Source organism: Notolepis coatsorum (genome assembly GCF_963971535.1).
Source record: "Notolepis coatsorum genome assembly, chromosome: 3".
In the NCBI taxonomy this organism is placed as follows: domain Eukaryota; kingdom Metazoa; phylum Chordata; class Actinopteri; order Aulopiformes; family Paralepididae; genus Notolepis; species Notolepis coatsorum.
This window is the reverse complement of record NC_140167.1, coordinates 117,619,336-117,633,105: the sequence shown is the minus strand read 5'-3', so window position 1 is coordinate 117,633,105 and position 13,770 is coordinate 117,619,336. Positions and strand designations below refer to the sequence as shown.

Below are 13,770 nucleotides of genomic sequence, written 5' to 3'. Positions count from 1 at the left end.
ATAGTGTAATAGTGTGTAATAGTGTAATAGTGTGTAATAGTGTAATAGTATGTAATAGTGTAATAGTGTGTAATTGTGTGTAATAGTGTAATAGTGTGTAATAGTGTAATACTGTAATAGTGTGTAATAGTGTAATAGTGTGTAATAGTGTAATAGTGTGTAATAGTGTAATAGTGTGTAATAGTGTGTAATAGTGTAATAGTGTAATAGTGTAATAGTGTGTAATAGTGTGTAATAGTGTGTAATAGTGTAATAGTGTGTAATAGTGTGTAATAGTGTAATAGTGTGTAATAGTGTAATAGTGTAATAGTGTGTAATAGTGTGTAATAGTGTAATAGTGTGTAATAGATCATTTAGTTTGATCTGCCACTTCTTGGACACATGGTGCCATGAGAAAGGGTGAGTATTAAATAATACAACACGAAAGGGAGTTTGTGTTATAGTTAATAAAATCACATCTGTAGTCATCTTCAAATGGTCTATGTTGACCACTCCCCCGATCCTTAGGCCGCGCCCCCTTTTTGTATCCTTTGAACCGTTTGTCATAGAGACTCGCGAGAGACCCTCTCCCCCGTTGGCCGGCGGTGCACAGGCGTCACCCACACTTTCAAATTTCCCCCGCGCGGAATTGTCTAGTTATTATTTATTATTATTATTATTATTATTATTATTATTATTATTATTATTATTATTATTATTATTATTATTATTATTATTATTATTATTATTATTATCATTTATTTATTTTCCACAGGCGATAGTAGGCTATGCATGGTTTGTTTTTCAAGGAGTTAACCTGTATTCATGTATCCATAAACAAATCTGAGAACCACTCACGTTCCAGTTCCACCTGCTTGCCGTTTGCGCGACGTGTCTCTGTTGCCCGAGCGGAGCGCTGCGCGGGCTAAAGCTAGCTTAGAAAATTTCATTCAAATTGACCACAAGGGGCGCTGCACATTTTTGAAAGGTCATAACTCCTACGCTGTGAGTCCGATTAACACAAAACTTGGTACAGATATCCACTCTACAAATCTGCCTCAAGGACCCATAAAGTCTGCCATATTGGATTTTATGCAGAGCACCATTTTTACTTATAGAGGCGTGGCTCGGCACATAATTAGATGCAAGTCAACAACCGTTAGGCCAATCATCACCAAATTTGCAGGACATGTTCAAATATCTATCCGAAACATACCCTGAAAATATTATTCAAATCGACCACTAGGTAAAGGTGGGCGTGGCATAACACAAATCGGACTATAAATCAACGTTTTTTTTATCCAAACATTAGAAAGCGTGCAGGACATGTTTTCATAACACTGCTGAACCGTGTGTGTGTGTGAACTTATTTTGCAATCCTGATGATCAATATTGGTTTGAAACTCTGTAATTGCTGCTCGCGGCTCTATTTCTTTGTTGTGTTTTTGTTTTTCCATCGGAATACTCTCTCTCTTCCATATCCTCCTCTACTTAGCCACTGATCTACACTTAATTTGATTAGCAAAGGAAGGAATTCCATCCGACTGCGTTTAACAATCCTACTGTGCGTGTAATCAGTGATTTGGCGGTCGAGCCGTGGGAGGGAGGGAGGGAGGGTTGAGGCATTCGCTCGGGGCCAAGTTTTTTTCTTTTTTTTCTTTTTACTGCGTCGGTTAGTAGCCATTTTGAATTAAAGGTCCCATGCATTATAAATGTCATTTTTCAGTCTCTAGCATTGTATTATAGTAATAGGAGTTCGTATCAATGTGTTTTAGGGTCTAAATACCATATTGGCGGATTGCTCCGTTTCAGCCCAGCCCCTCTGTTCCTCTAGTAAATCGGGTCATTTTGATTTGAAGTCCCGAGTCACGTCACTGGGCGCTGTGGATAGCGCACAGTGATGCAATTGGCTCTGTGGTTGGAGCTAATGCCCGCCCCCATTCTAGAGAAAGGAAGAGAGAGCCGAGAGGGAGAGAAAGGAGAGAAAGGAAGAGAGAGGGAGGGAGGGAGAGAGAGGGGGCACTTGGGGGGGGGGGGGGGGGGTACCTGCCGGCCACGCGCCACACGGGAGATTGAAAGAAAGAAAAGAAAAAAGTTGCCCCGTCTCATCAGCGAGAGCCGAGTGGGAGAGAAAGGAGAGAAAGGAAGAGAGAGGGAGGGAGGGAGAGAGAGGGGGCACTTGAGGGGGGGGGGGGGGGTTACCTGCCGGCCGCGCGCCACACGGGAGATTGAAAGAAAGAAAAGAAAAAAGTTGCCCCGTCTCATCAGCGAGTGGAGCTGCGGGGCTGTGCGCTTTGGAGGGAGAGAAAGGAAGAGAGAGCCTCTCTCTCTCTCTCTCTCTCTCTCTCTCTCTCTCTCTCTCTCTCTCTCTCTCTCTCATGGTATAAATGATTATTTGTGTAAATAAGGTTATACGCCGACCATTAAGAAAATACATGTTAGTTTAGGAATAAGGGGCAGGTAACTATATGATTTATTCTTCTTCCTGCTCCTTTTGTCCATGGAATTACTATTTATGATTTTTTAATGAAGAAACTATGATTGTATTATTCCATGTGGCAAATAAAAACTCTGAACTGAACTGAACTCTCTCTCTCTTCCCCCCCTCCCTCCCTCCCTCTACCAGTGCAGACTGTGGTCTGACTGTCACTCAAAGTGCTTATGGGCGGAGCCAGGCCATAACAGCCTGATTTCTTGAGGCTGAAAAATGATGGTTTCGAGTACTTGATTAGAAATATAAAACAATGCATTTTTTTGAAAAAAACCTTACAAATGTCTTCAATAGACTAACAGGAATTGTGTAAAGTTGCCCAAATAGTGCTAGGAATAGCAGTGCATAACCCCTTTAAAGGTCCCATGCATTATAAATGTCATTTTTCAGTCTCTAGCATTGTATTATAGTAATAGGAGTTCGTATCAATGTGTTTTAGTGTCTAAATACCATATTGGCGGATTGCTCCGTTTCAGCCCAGCCCCTCTGTTCCTCTAGTAAATCGGGTCATTTTGATTTGAAGTCCCGAGTCACGTCACTGGGCGCTGTGGATAGCGCACAGTGATGCGATTGGCTCTGTGGTTGGAGCTAATGCCCGCCCCCATTCTAGAGAAAGGAAGAGAGAGCCGAGAGGGAGAGAAAGGAGAGAAAGGAAGAGAGAGGGAGGGAGGGAGAGAGAGGGGGCACTTGGGGGGGGGGGGGGGGTACCTGCCGGCCGCGCGCCACACGGGAGATTGAAAGAAAGAAAAGAAAAAAGTTGCCCCGTCTCATCAGCGAGAGCCGAGTGGGAGAGAAAGGAGAGAAAGGAAGAGAGAGGGAGGGAGGGAGAGAGAGGGGGCACTTGGGGGGGGGTACCTGCCGGCCGCGCGCCACACGGGAGATTGAAAGAAAGAAAAGAAAAAAGTTGCCCCGTCTCATCAGCGAGTGGAGCTGCGGGGCCGTGCGCTTTGGAGGGAGAGAAAGGAAGAGAGAGCCTCTCTCTCTCTCTCTCTCTCTCTCTCTCTCTCTCTCTCATGGTATAAATGATTATTTGTGTAAATAAGGTTATACGCCGACCATTAAGAAAATACATGTTAGTTTAGGAATAAGGGGCAGGTAACTATATGATTTATTCTTCTTCCTGCTCCTTTTGTCCATGGAATTACTATTTATGATTTTTTAATGAAGAAACTATGATTGTATTATTCCATGTGGCAAATAAAAACTCTGAACTGAACTGAACTCTCTCTCTCTTCCCCCCCCTCCCTCCCTCCCTCTACCAGTGCAGACTGTGGTCTGACTGTCACTCAAAGTGCTTATGGGCGGAGCCAGGCCATAACAGCCTGATTTCTTGAGGCTGAAAAATGATGGTTTCGAGTACTTGATTAGAAATATAAAACAATGCATTTTTTTGAAAAAAACCTTACAAATGTCTTCAATAGACTAACAGGAATTGTGTAAAGTTGCCCAAATAGTGCTAGGAATAGCAGTGCATAACCCCTTTAAAGGTCCCATGCATTATAAATGTCATTTTTCAGTCTCTAGCATTGTATTATAGTAATAGGAGTTCGTATCAATGTGTTTTAGTGTCTAAATACCATATTGGCGGATTGCTCCGTTTCAGCCCAGCCCCTCTGTTCCTCTAGTAAATCGGGTCATTTTGATTTGAAGTCCCGAGTCACGTCACTGGGCGCTGTGGATAGCGCACAGTGATGCGATTGGCTCTGTGGTTGGAGCTAATGCCCGCCCCCATTCTAGAGAAAGGAAGAGAGAGCCGAGAGGGAGAGAAAGGAGAGAAAGGAAGAGAGAGGGAGGGAGGGAGAGAGAGGGGGCACTTGGGGGGGGGTACCTGCCGGCCGCGCGCCACACGGGAGATTGAAAGAAAGAAAAGAAAAAAGTTGCCCCGTCTCATCAGCGAGAGCCGAGTGGGAGAGAAAGGAGAGAAAGGAAGAGAGAGGGAGGGAGGGAGAGAGAGGGGGCACTTGGGGGGGGGGGGGGGGGGGGGTACCTGCCGGCCGCGCGCCACACGGGAGATTGAAAGAAAGAAAAGAAAAAAGTTGCCCCGTCTCATCAGCGAGTGGAGCTGTGGGGCCGTGCGCTTTGGAGGGAGAGAAAGGAAGAGAGAGCCTCTCTCTCTCTCTCTCTCTCTCTCTCTCTCTCTCTCATGGTATAAATGATTATTTGTGTAAATAAGGTTATACGCCGACCATTAAGAAAATACATGTTAGTTTAGGAATAAGGGGCAGGTAACTATATGATTTATTCTTCTTCCTGCTCCTTTTGTCCATGGAATTACTATTTATGATTTTTTAATGAAGAAACTATGATTGTATTATTCCATGTGGCAAATAAAAACTCTGAACTGAACTGAACTCTCTCTCTCTTCCCCCCCCTCCCTCCCTCCCTCTACCAGTGCAGACTGTGGTCTGACTGTCACTCAAAGTGCTTATGGGCGGAGCCAGGCCATAACAGCCTGATTTCTTGAGGCTGAAAAATGATGGTTTCGAGTACTTGATTAGAAATATAAAACAATGAATTTTTTTGAAAAAAACCTTACAAATGTCTTCAATAGACTAACAGGAATTGTGTAAAGTTGCCCAAATAGTGCTAGGAATAGCAGTGCATAACCCCTTTAAATGGTTCCCAATTTAGGTGAGGGCCCGGTGAAGTAAAACTTTATTGTCTGGTTAGGTGGGGCTGTGTGTGTGTGTGTGTGTGTGTGTGTGTGTGTGTGTGTGTGTGTGTGTGTGTGTGTGTGTGTGTGTGTGTGTGCGTGCGTGCGTGGGTGGGTGTGTGTGTGTGCGTGTGTTTTAATTGTTAGTTATTTCCAGGGTTGCATTTATGCGGTGGTCTCATTTCATACACCCGCTCTCATGCGGAAGAGCTCCCTCACACACACACGCACACGCACACACACACAACCACACTCCAATCAACCATTAATTGACAGCATCTGGTGCTGGCAGACGTGTCACACCCTACAGCCAGCTCTAGGGTGGGATTAACACATACAGTATAAAACACACACACACACACACACACACACACACACACACACACACAAACAACGCACACACACACGGTCAGTACGTTTCCGTACGAGACGGAAGTGTAAAACATTACTGTGTACTCTGAGCAGATAAACAACATAGCGGAGTAAGTAGCCCAACAGCACATCCATCCTATAATACTCTGTGTTTATGAGGTGGACTGTGTTGTTGTTTTGGGCTCCTAGGAAGCTCTGATTCGTCCTCGTGTTGAGCGCCAGAGAGAACGCCGTTCTGTGCCCTCCCTCCTCTGTAGGCGTCCGTCGTTCTGTACCCTCCCTCCTCTGTAGGGGTCCTCCATTCTGTACCCTCCCTCCTCTGTAGGGGTCCTCCGTTCTGTACCCTCCCTCCTCTGTAGGGGTCCTCCGTTCTGTACCCTCCCTCTGTAGGCGTCCTCCGTTCTGTACCCTCCCTCCTCTGTAGGGGTCCTCCGTTCTGTACCCTCCCTCCTCTGTAGGGGTCCTCCGTTCTGTACCCTCCCTCCTCTGTAGGCGTCCGTCGTTCTGTACCCTCCCTCCTCTGTAGGGGTCCTCCGTTCTGTACCCTCCCTCCTCTGTAGGGGTCCTCCGTTCTGTACCCTCCCTCCTCTGTAGGGGTCCGTCGTTCTGTACCCTCCCTCCTCTGTAGGGGTCCTCCGTTCTGTACCCTCCCTCTGTAAGGGTCCTCCGTTCTGTACCCTCCCTCCTCTGTAGGGGTCCTCCGTTCTGTACCCTCCCTCCTCTGTAGGGGTCCTCCGTTCTGTACCTTCCCTCCTCTGTAGGGGTCCTCCGTTCTGTACCCTCCCTCCTCTGTAGGCGTCCGTCGTTCTGTACCCTCCCTCCTCTGTAGGCGTCCTCCTTTCTGTACCCTCCCTCCTCTGTAGGCGTCCTCCGTTCTGTACCCTCCCTCCTCTGTAGGCGTCCGTCGTTCTGTACCCTCCCTCTGTAGGCGTCCTCCGTTCTGTGCCCTCCCTCCTCTGTAGGCGTCCGTCGTTCTGTACCCTCCCTCTGTAGGCGTCCTCCGTTCTGTACCCTCCCTCTGTAGGCATGATTAGTAGCCATGGTTAGGCCTAAAAAAAAATATGGTTTGGTTCCGGTTGCCGACCGACCCTGCCGATTTAGATGCGATCCAATTTATTTTATGAGTTAAAAAAAAAAATATTAATAAAAGAAAAAAAGACTAATTTAATCAGATTAATCACTTTATTCAAATTGAACATTTGTGATGTCACAGTATGATGTCATAATAGAACATTCTAGAACATTTGTGATGTCCCAGTATGGTGTCATAATAGTACATTCTAGAACATTTGTGATGTCACAGTATGATGTCATAATAGTACATTCTAGAACATTTGTGATGTCACAGTATGATGTCATAATAGAACATTCTAGAACATTTGTGATGTCACAGTATGATGTCATAATAGTACATTCTAGAACATTTGTGATGTCACAGTATGGTGTCATAATATACCATTCTAGAACATTTGTGATGTCACAGTATGATGTCATAATAGAACATTCTAGAACATTTGTGATGTCACAGTATGATGTCATAATAGTACATTCTAGAACATTTGTGATGTCCCAGTATGGTGTCATAATAGACCATTCTAGAACATTTGTAATGTCACAGTATGATGTCACAATAGAACATTCTAGAACATTTGTGATGTCACAGTATGGTGTCATAATAGTACATTCTAGAACATTTGTGATGTCACAGTATGGTGTCATAATAGCCATTCTAGAACATTTGTGATGTCCCAGTATGGTGTCATAATAGCCCATTCTATAACATTTGTGATGTCCCAGTATGGTGTCATAATAGAACAAAAAGCAAGGATGACAAATAAATTAAAACATGTACAACTTGATTGACAAAGGTTGGAGATAAAGGTTTTAAACTGTAACGGGGGATAATTTCAAGCTTTAAGGACTGTTAAAGCCATCTGGAAGAATTCGGCCGACATCTCGAGGAAGGGGCCCTCTAAGTCTAGGGATGGGTACCTTTCACATTTGAACCGATACGGTACCGGTACCTGTGAATCGATACCGGTACCCAACGGTACCTTTTTTCGGTACTTTAGTCTAAAAGAAATTTATTTACCTAACGTCATGGTGCCCAAGTGCGTCCACCTTTTTATAGGATTCTATTACATTTGCATAACAATAGCGAATATTACGTACCTTGCGCCATTTTCATTGGAGTTTTTTACAAAACAACGCTGTTTTATTTGTCCTATATATGCGGATATCATTTAAAAACTTAAATTTTACCATTTTAGTTCCCTTTAGACAACAAACATAATGCTAATGATGCACTTTAATTATGATAATTAGGTGGCCATTCACGGTCACTGTACTGAGGTGACGTGAGGGCGCATTCATAGTTTAACGCTCCTGTGTTCAGATCGCATTTTCTTCACCGTTTACTGACCTGCTGACCTGTAAACTGTGAAAAAAGGTCTTGGAAAATGGAGTTCTTTTGTTTGAACCTGTTTTCATCCTTTAAAATCAATGCTGCCATCTACTGTTAACTGGAAGGTAGTGTATAAAGCGTTTGTCTACCATCTCATCTCAGGAGCAAACAACATCCCCATTTTATTTGTCTAACAAACAAAATATTAATCACAATCACTTGTCACATTAACATTTGTGAGTACATGTGTTTTCAACAAAAATATGACAAATTTAACAACAGCCAGCACTTCATAAAATTTTATAAACAATATATAAAAAATAGAATAAACATAACTTAGAACAATAACTATTTACAGCACACCATACATATTTATACATTTTTTCATTCGCTCACTCATTCATACACTCATTCATCCAAACACCAGTAACACCAGAAACTAGCATCTTCGTCCTCCTCCCACTGAACACAGATGGTGTGGAACCATTTGTGACAGTTGTCACACTGGACCCGCGACACCAAACCCTCAGAGTCCACAGGGGGGTTCGCCTTTTTACACCGGCCACACCGCCAGATCCCCAGCTTCTGCCTCTTGGTGGTGTGACCTGCAGTTAAAAAGAAATTTATTATTATGACGCTGCTTGATTACAATATACCAAGGTCCAATAATAAGTAAGGGATAATGTATAGCTACGAGGTTATTGTCGCAAAATAATTGACCGACACAGAGTTTAAAATACCGAGGCGCAGCGCCGAGGTGTTTTAAACATCAGTGAAGGTAAATTATTTTGCGACAATGATCGAGTATAGCTATACATTATCCCGCTTATTACATGGCTAACTTACTAACAATATACCTAATTCATCGACAAGACTAGATCAAATGAAGACGCAGTTGTTCTGTGGCTCTGTCATCCCAAATAAAGTGATTATTATTATCGGCAGCCGGCAGGTCTCTGGTCTGATTGCATGACTGAGTGCAGCTGTGCATATGCTGAGCAGCACTGAGGCAGTGTTGTAGTGGGCTTGATTGCGAACAGCTGCGCACAGCGGTCATTATTGTCCCACAGCGGTCATTATTGTGTGATAACGGACCTCTGACACAGGCTATTGACCAATCACAAGCAAGCATTTCGGCGAATGTGAAAACGCCATGTAATAAATATGAATAACTATCTATATAGTACTTTTCACACATGGACCACAGTTCAAAGTGCCCCACAGCAATTTGTATAAAATCAGCAAATTTTTGACAAAATAAATAACAATTCATAAGTTTGCCCTGACAAACTCAAAAAACATAAGTAACATGCCGATGGGTGTCGTGGGTCTGGCGTGGGAGGAGGAGGATGTCGATGCTCCTGTTGGTCCAGGAATACAGGAGGCTGCAGACACAAAAAGGGAGCACCACTCAAAAAATTTATTTTGTTTGGTTTGGTAAATATTGCGCTATGAACAGTCTATCAGTGTACTGTGTGTGTGTGTAGGCCGTAGGGGCAGGTACAATAAGAGTTTTTCTTCCTGTTCCTTTTGACCATGGACATTTGTAGATCGTGTTTTTTTCACAGTTGTTTGAAAAAGCTTACGGTGGGAGGGAGAGGAAGTTGGCTGGGACACCCGGTGGGACTGCGGTGGGACTGCCGGCTCTGAGAAAATGGTTAAGAAACAATAAAACATGATTATTTATTCATATAAAAATTTATACTTTTTTGCTAACTGAGAATGTTGTCTCCCAAATAACTGTTAAAAGAAAACAAATAAATAAATACCATCCATTATGGCTGTTGGGGAGGAAGAGGTGGAGGGGTGGTGATCTTCCCCTCTCAAAGCAGGCAGGCGAGTGCTGGTGTGGAGCTTGAAGTATTTTTTTTTTTTTTTTGTATTTTATTTTTTTTATTCTTTTTTAAACAAACATATAAACAAACATGACAACACACGATAAGATATACAAGCATTAATTGTCAGGGCACATCCAATGGGATCACCTTTTGGTTAGTTGTTTTATATAAGATATACCCATAATACCTGTTATCTAAAAAAAAAACCTACATACATATGCTCAGCTCGAACCCCCCCCTCCCGGACCCCACCTTGAGAAGTACCTCCACTATCCCTCGCACCTAACCAGACACTACCATTATAAGCTAGCTTTTATTCTCTCCACCACTTCTAACCACATTGACATTTTGGATTCATTGAGACCCAGAATTCTTGCTGTAGATATTTCATGGTAAATTACATCGAGATATGTAAGAAACCAAACTTTACGGCACATTTTTTCCGGTTGAAACCAGCGTGATGCGATCAGCTTTTTGGCTACTGTGATACCCGATAAAACCAATCTCTTTAGCTGTGGATTCACTGCAAACTCAAAAACATCATTCAACAGCAATACCGAGGGGTGTACAGGTATATTCCAAGATACGAGTTTTGATATTTGTTGGGTCACATCTTTCCAGAATGCCTTAACTGGTGAGCAGTCCCAATACATGTGCATAAATGTCCCTTCGTCCCCATTTGTACATTGGGTGCATTTGGAATCTTGTTTGAGCCCCATTCGGCACAGTCTTATAGGAGTCAAGTATGTCCTGTGAATATAGTTAAGATTGATTTGTTGATGATCCGGGTTCCTTGATGTAAGTCGGACATTTGCCCAGGCTCCTTGCCAATCAAAGTCGTTTTCCAGGTCTGGTATATCCCTCCTCCAGACAGAGTCAAGTTGGAGGGTTTCATACGAGGACGTTAGTAATTGATGATAAAATTCTGAAACAAAACCTCTCGATGTCTCTCTTGAGTAGAAGAATTTGTGGTATCTGTGGTGTTCAATTGGTCTGTCTAATGGAACACCGTGAGACTTCAAACATAGCTCTAACTGTTTGTGAAAAAGCCATGTGGACTTGGTGAGATTAAATTTTTTGCGTATTTCTTTATCACTACAAAAACCCTGTTTGTTAAAAATATCCCCTAATGAGTGTATGCCTTGCTCTTCCCATATAGGGAATCTTATAGGTCGTTTTCCAATTAAGAGAGCATTGTTATTGAATAAGGGAGTATGATTGTGCCATTCTTGTGGGTTAGGATTTTTTTTTTGTGATTCACGCCATATCCGGATCGCATGAGTAATTATGGGGCCAAATTTTCGTTCACAGTGCTTGATTGGTAGTTTAGTGTATGCTATGTCCTTCAGTCTATGTGGGGCTACTATGTTTTCTTCTATTTTCCTCCAAGATGCTAATGCTTGGGAGTCAAACCATGTTGTCAATGGACTTAATGAGTACGCCTTAAAATATAGGAAAAAATCTGGAAATGCCATGCCACCATCTGCTTTATTTCTCTGTGCGGTGGATCTTTTTATACGTGGTGGTTTGTTATTCCAAATAAATTTGTATGTGGAGGAGTGTAATCTTTTCCAGTAACCCTCTGGAGGGGGTAACGGTAGCATTGAACAGAAGAAGTTGATTTTAGGTAGTACATCCATCTTAATTATTGATATCCGTGCTTGTACTGTGTTCTTAAGTTTTGCCCATCTATCGAGGTCGTCTTTGATTTTGTTTTGGATTTTTGTGTAATTGTGCTTCACCGTTTGTCTTATGGTAGGGAATATTTCCACTCCCAAGCATCTGAAATGTTTTACCATCGGTATCTGTCCTGGGAGGGTTGTATCTTTTTTTGCAGGGGTGTTAAGTGGAAGGAAAGCCGACTTCGGCCAATTTATCTTAAATCCCGATAAATCACCAAAGTCCTCAATCAACTTGAGCAGATGAGGCAATGTGGTGTTGGGGTTTTTCATGAACAATATTACATCGTCCGCATATAAACAAATTTTTTGTTGTGTGCCCTTGATTACGATAGGTTCTATGGATTGGGATTGTCTTATATATTGTGCTAACGGCTCTAATGATAGATTGAACAGACCGGGACTAAGAGGACAACCGAGCTTGAAGTATTCTTCTATGGCCCCCCTCTTGGCGCAGGCTGCCCTCCCACGGTCAATGGTGTCCGGGATCCGGATCGTGAGGCGATGGTGTTGCCTCTCCCTAAAATTGATCCACCACCCCTGGCCAAGGGATGTTTTTAGGTTCCCTGGGTGACAGAGGTTATAGATGGCCAGGGCGTGGGCCAGGACCTGCGACCTCGTCAGCGGAAACCCATAACTGGCAGAGTACAAGCAGTACTCCACCAGGGAACTTTCATCTTCAGGGGTAAGATAGGTGTTCCGGCCGATGTTGCAGGCCAGAGACACCTTTCCGCTGAGTCGGTCGATCAGGCTGGACTTAGGGACCTCGAACAACGTGGCTGCCCGCCTCGCACTCCACCTGCCTGCTCTGACCTCTGCAATGGCCTGATCCATGGCCTCCTGGGTCCACAGACGCACCTTCCTCTCCCTCTTCCGCATTTGCCGGATATTAGGCATGCTCTGCAAACACACAAAAATATTTTAAACAAGAAAGTAAAATAATATGAACTTTATTATTATTGTACGACTGACGAGTTTATTTTATTTGATTTATTTAGCACATTATTTAAAAAAAACAGTGCTAGGAGGGAACTTATGTGAGTGATTTATGATGAAATTAAATTAGATTTGAATTGTTTTTTTGAATATGGATAAGGAGGTTGTTGACCTCAATGATGAATTTAGTTTATTGCTATGGTTTGTTGGATGAGTGAAATTCTGATGAAAAGATGCAGAACAATGGAAGGTATCAAGAACATCTTGCCTATTGTTAATGAACTTGAATATGAATGAGCATGAAACCAAAATGATTATGCTGAAATATTACCAGACATGCAAACACACACACACAACCTTACCTTCACCCAGTTCAGCATGGCAGCCTCACACACACACACACACCTCCATTCACCTGTAGAGAAACAAACAAGCACACACAAACCTACCGTGTCTGCTGTGCTGTCTCTGGACTTTGTCACTGTCTATGCTTCAGATGTTTTTTTATACAGAGATTGAGAGAGAGAGAGAGAGAGAGAGAGAAAACCAGTTCATTATTTTCCCCGCGAAAATTATTGTTCTCCCTTCGATTATTTTCGCGCAACCTCAGTTCATCACTCGTTCAGACAAACTTAGATCTCTTATTAAGATTACAAATGTACAACACATTTCGTCGGACAAAACACTGGCTATATATGCTAGCAACATAACCAAACAATCTGACTTCATCTTGGGGCGAGTGGGAGTTCATGTTTAAGGAACAGGAAGCTACTTTTACTTGGAAATCAGCGTCGCCCCGAACACATTCGAACAATTATAACGTTGCAGTGGTACAAACGTTCACATCTAGTAGTCTTTAGATGACTAAATATAGATGAATACTCATGAAATTTGATATATATACTCTAAAATAAGTATGATTTCATATCACCTACCTTTCGACGTCAAAATCTGGTGGGGCTGTGAGGAAAGATCCAGAATGCCGCGCAAGATGGGGCGTGACCGAAGTTGGGTTTGGGCGTTCCCAGATAAAGAGGGTGACCGGGATTGGTTTACGTTCCGTTACCTCAGTCGTGAAAAAAAATATCCTAACTTCAAATAACTACAATTTCGACCGTTTTCGGCTTGTCATTGCTCCGACTGCTTTGTTGTTGAATCAAGTCAAATCCTAGGTAATAGTAAGGGCATTTTATCAAATATTTGACCGATCTGCAAACTAAATCCTTACCAATCAATTTCTTCACTAATGTGTTTGTAAAGGTGTGTAGTAAGATGTATTAAAAAGTTGAAGTTCAAATCCTGTATGTTTTTTCATAACAACTGCTCAAAGTTGAGGTACCGAATACCGATTTTCGAAAAATCTAAAATGTTCTGTTTGGCCTTGGGTAACTTGTGAGGGGTCAAACTAGGGTGTTTTC

The 13,770-nt window shown here is 42.9% G+C and overlaps 2 protein-coding genes across 2 annotated transcripts in view; both read right to left on the bottom strand.

Annotated features, from left to right (window-relative positions):
• Positions 1-13,770, bottom strand: part of LOC311225967 (ephrin type-A receptor 6-like) — a gene marked incomplete at its 5' end in the record, with an annotated part of 450,657 nt that overhangs the window by 25,830 nt on the left and 411,057 nt on the right. The gene's annotated exons all lie outside the window — the stretch shown is intronic.
• LOC311225069 (uncharacterized protein) lies at positions 8,308-9,742 on the bottom strand (the record flags this gene model as incomplete). Its single annotated transcript, XM_084310277.1, has 4 exons — positions 9,669-9,742; positions 9,486-9,545; positions 9,213-9,284; positions 8,308-8,504 (listed from the first exon to the last, which is right to left on the bottom strand). The coding sequence occupies exons 1-4, from the start codon at positions 9,673-9,675 to the stop codon at positions 8,308-8,310; spliced, it is 336 nt and encodes a 111-aa protein (XP_084166403.1). The 5' UTR covers positions 9,676-9,742.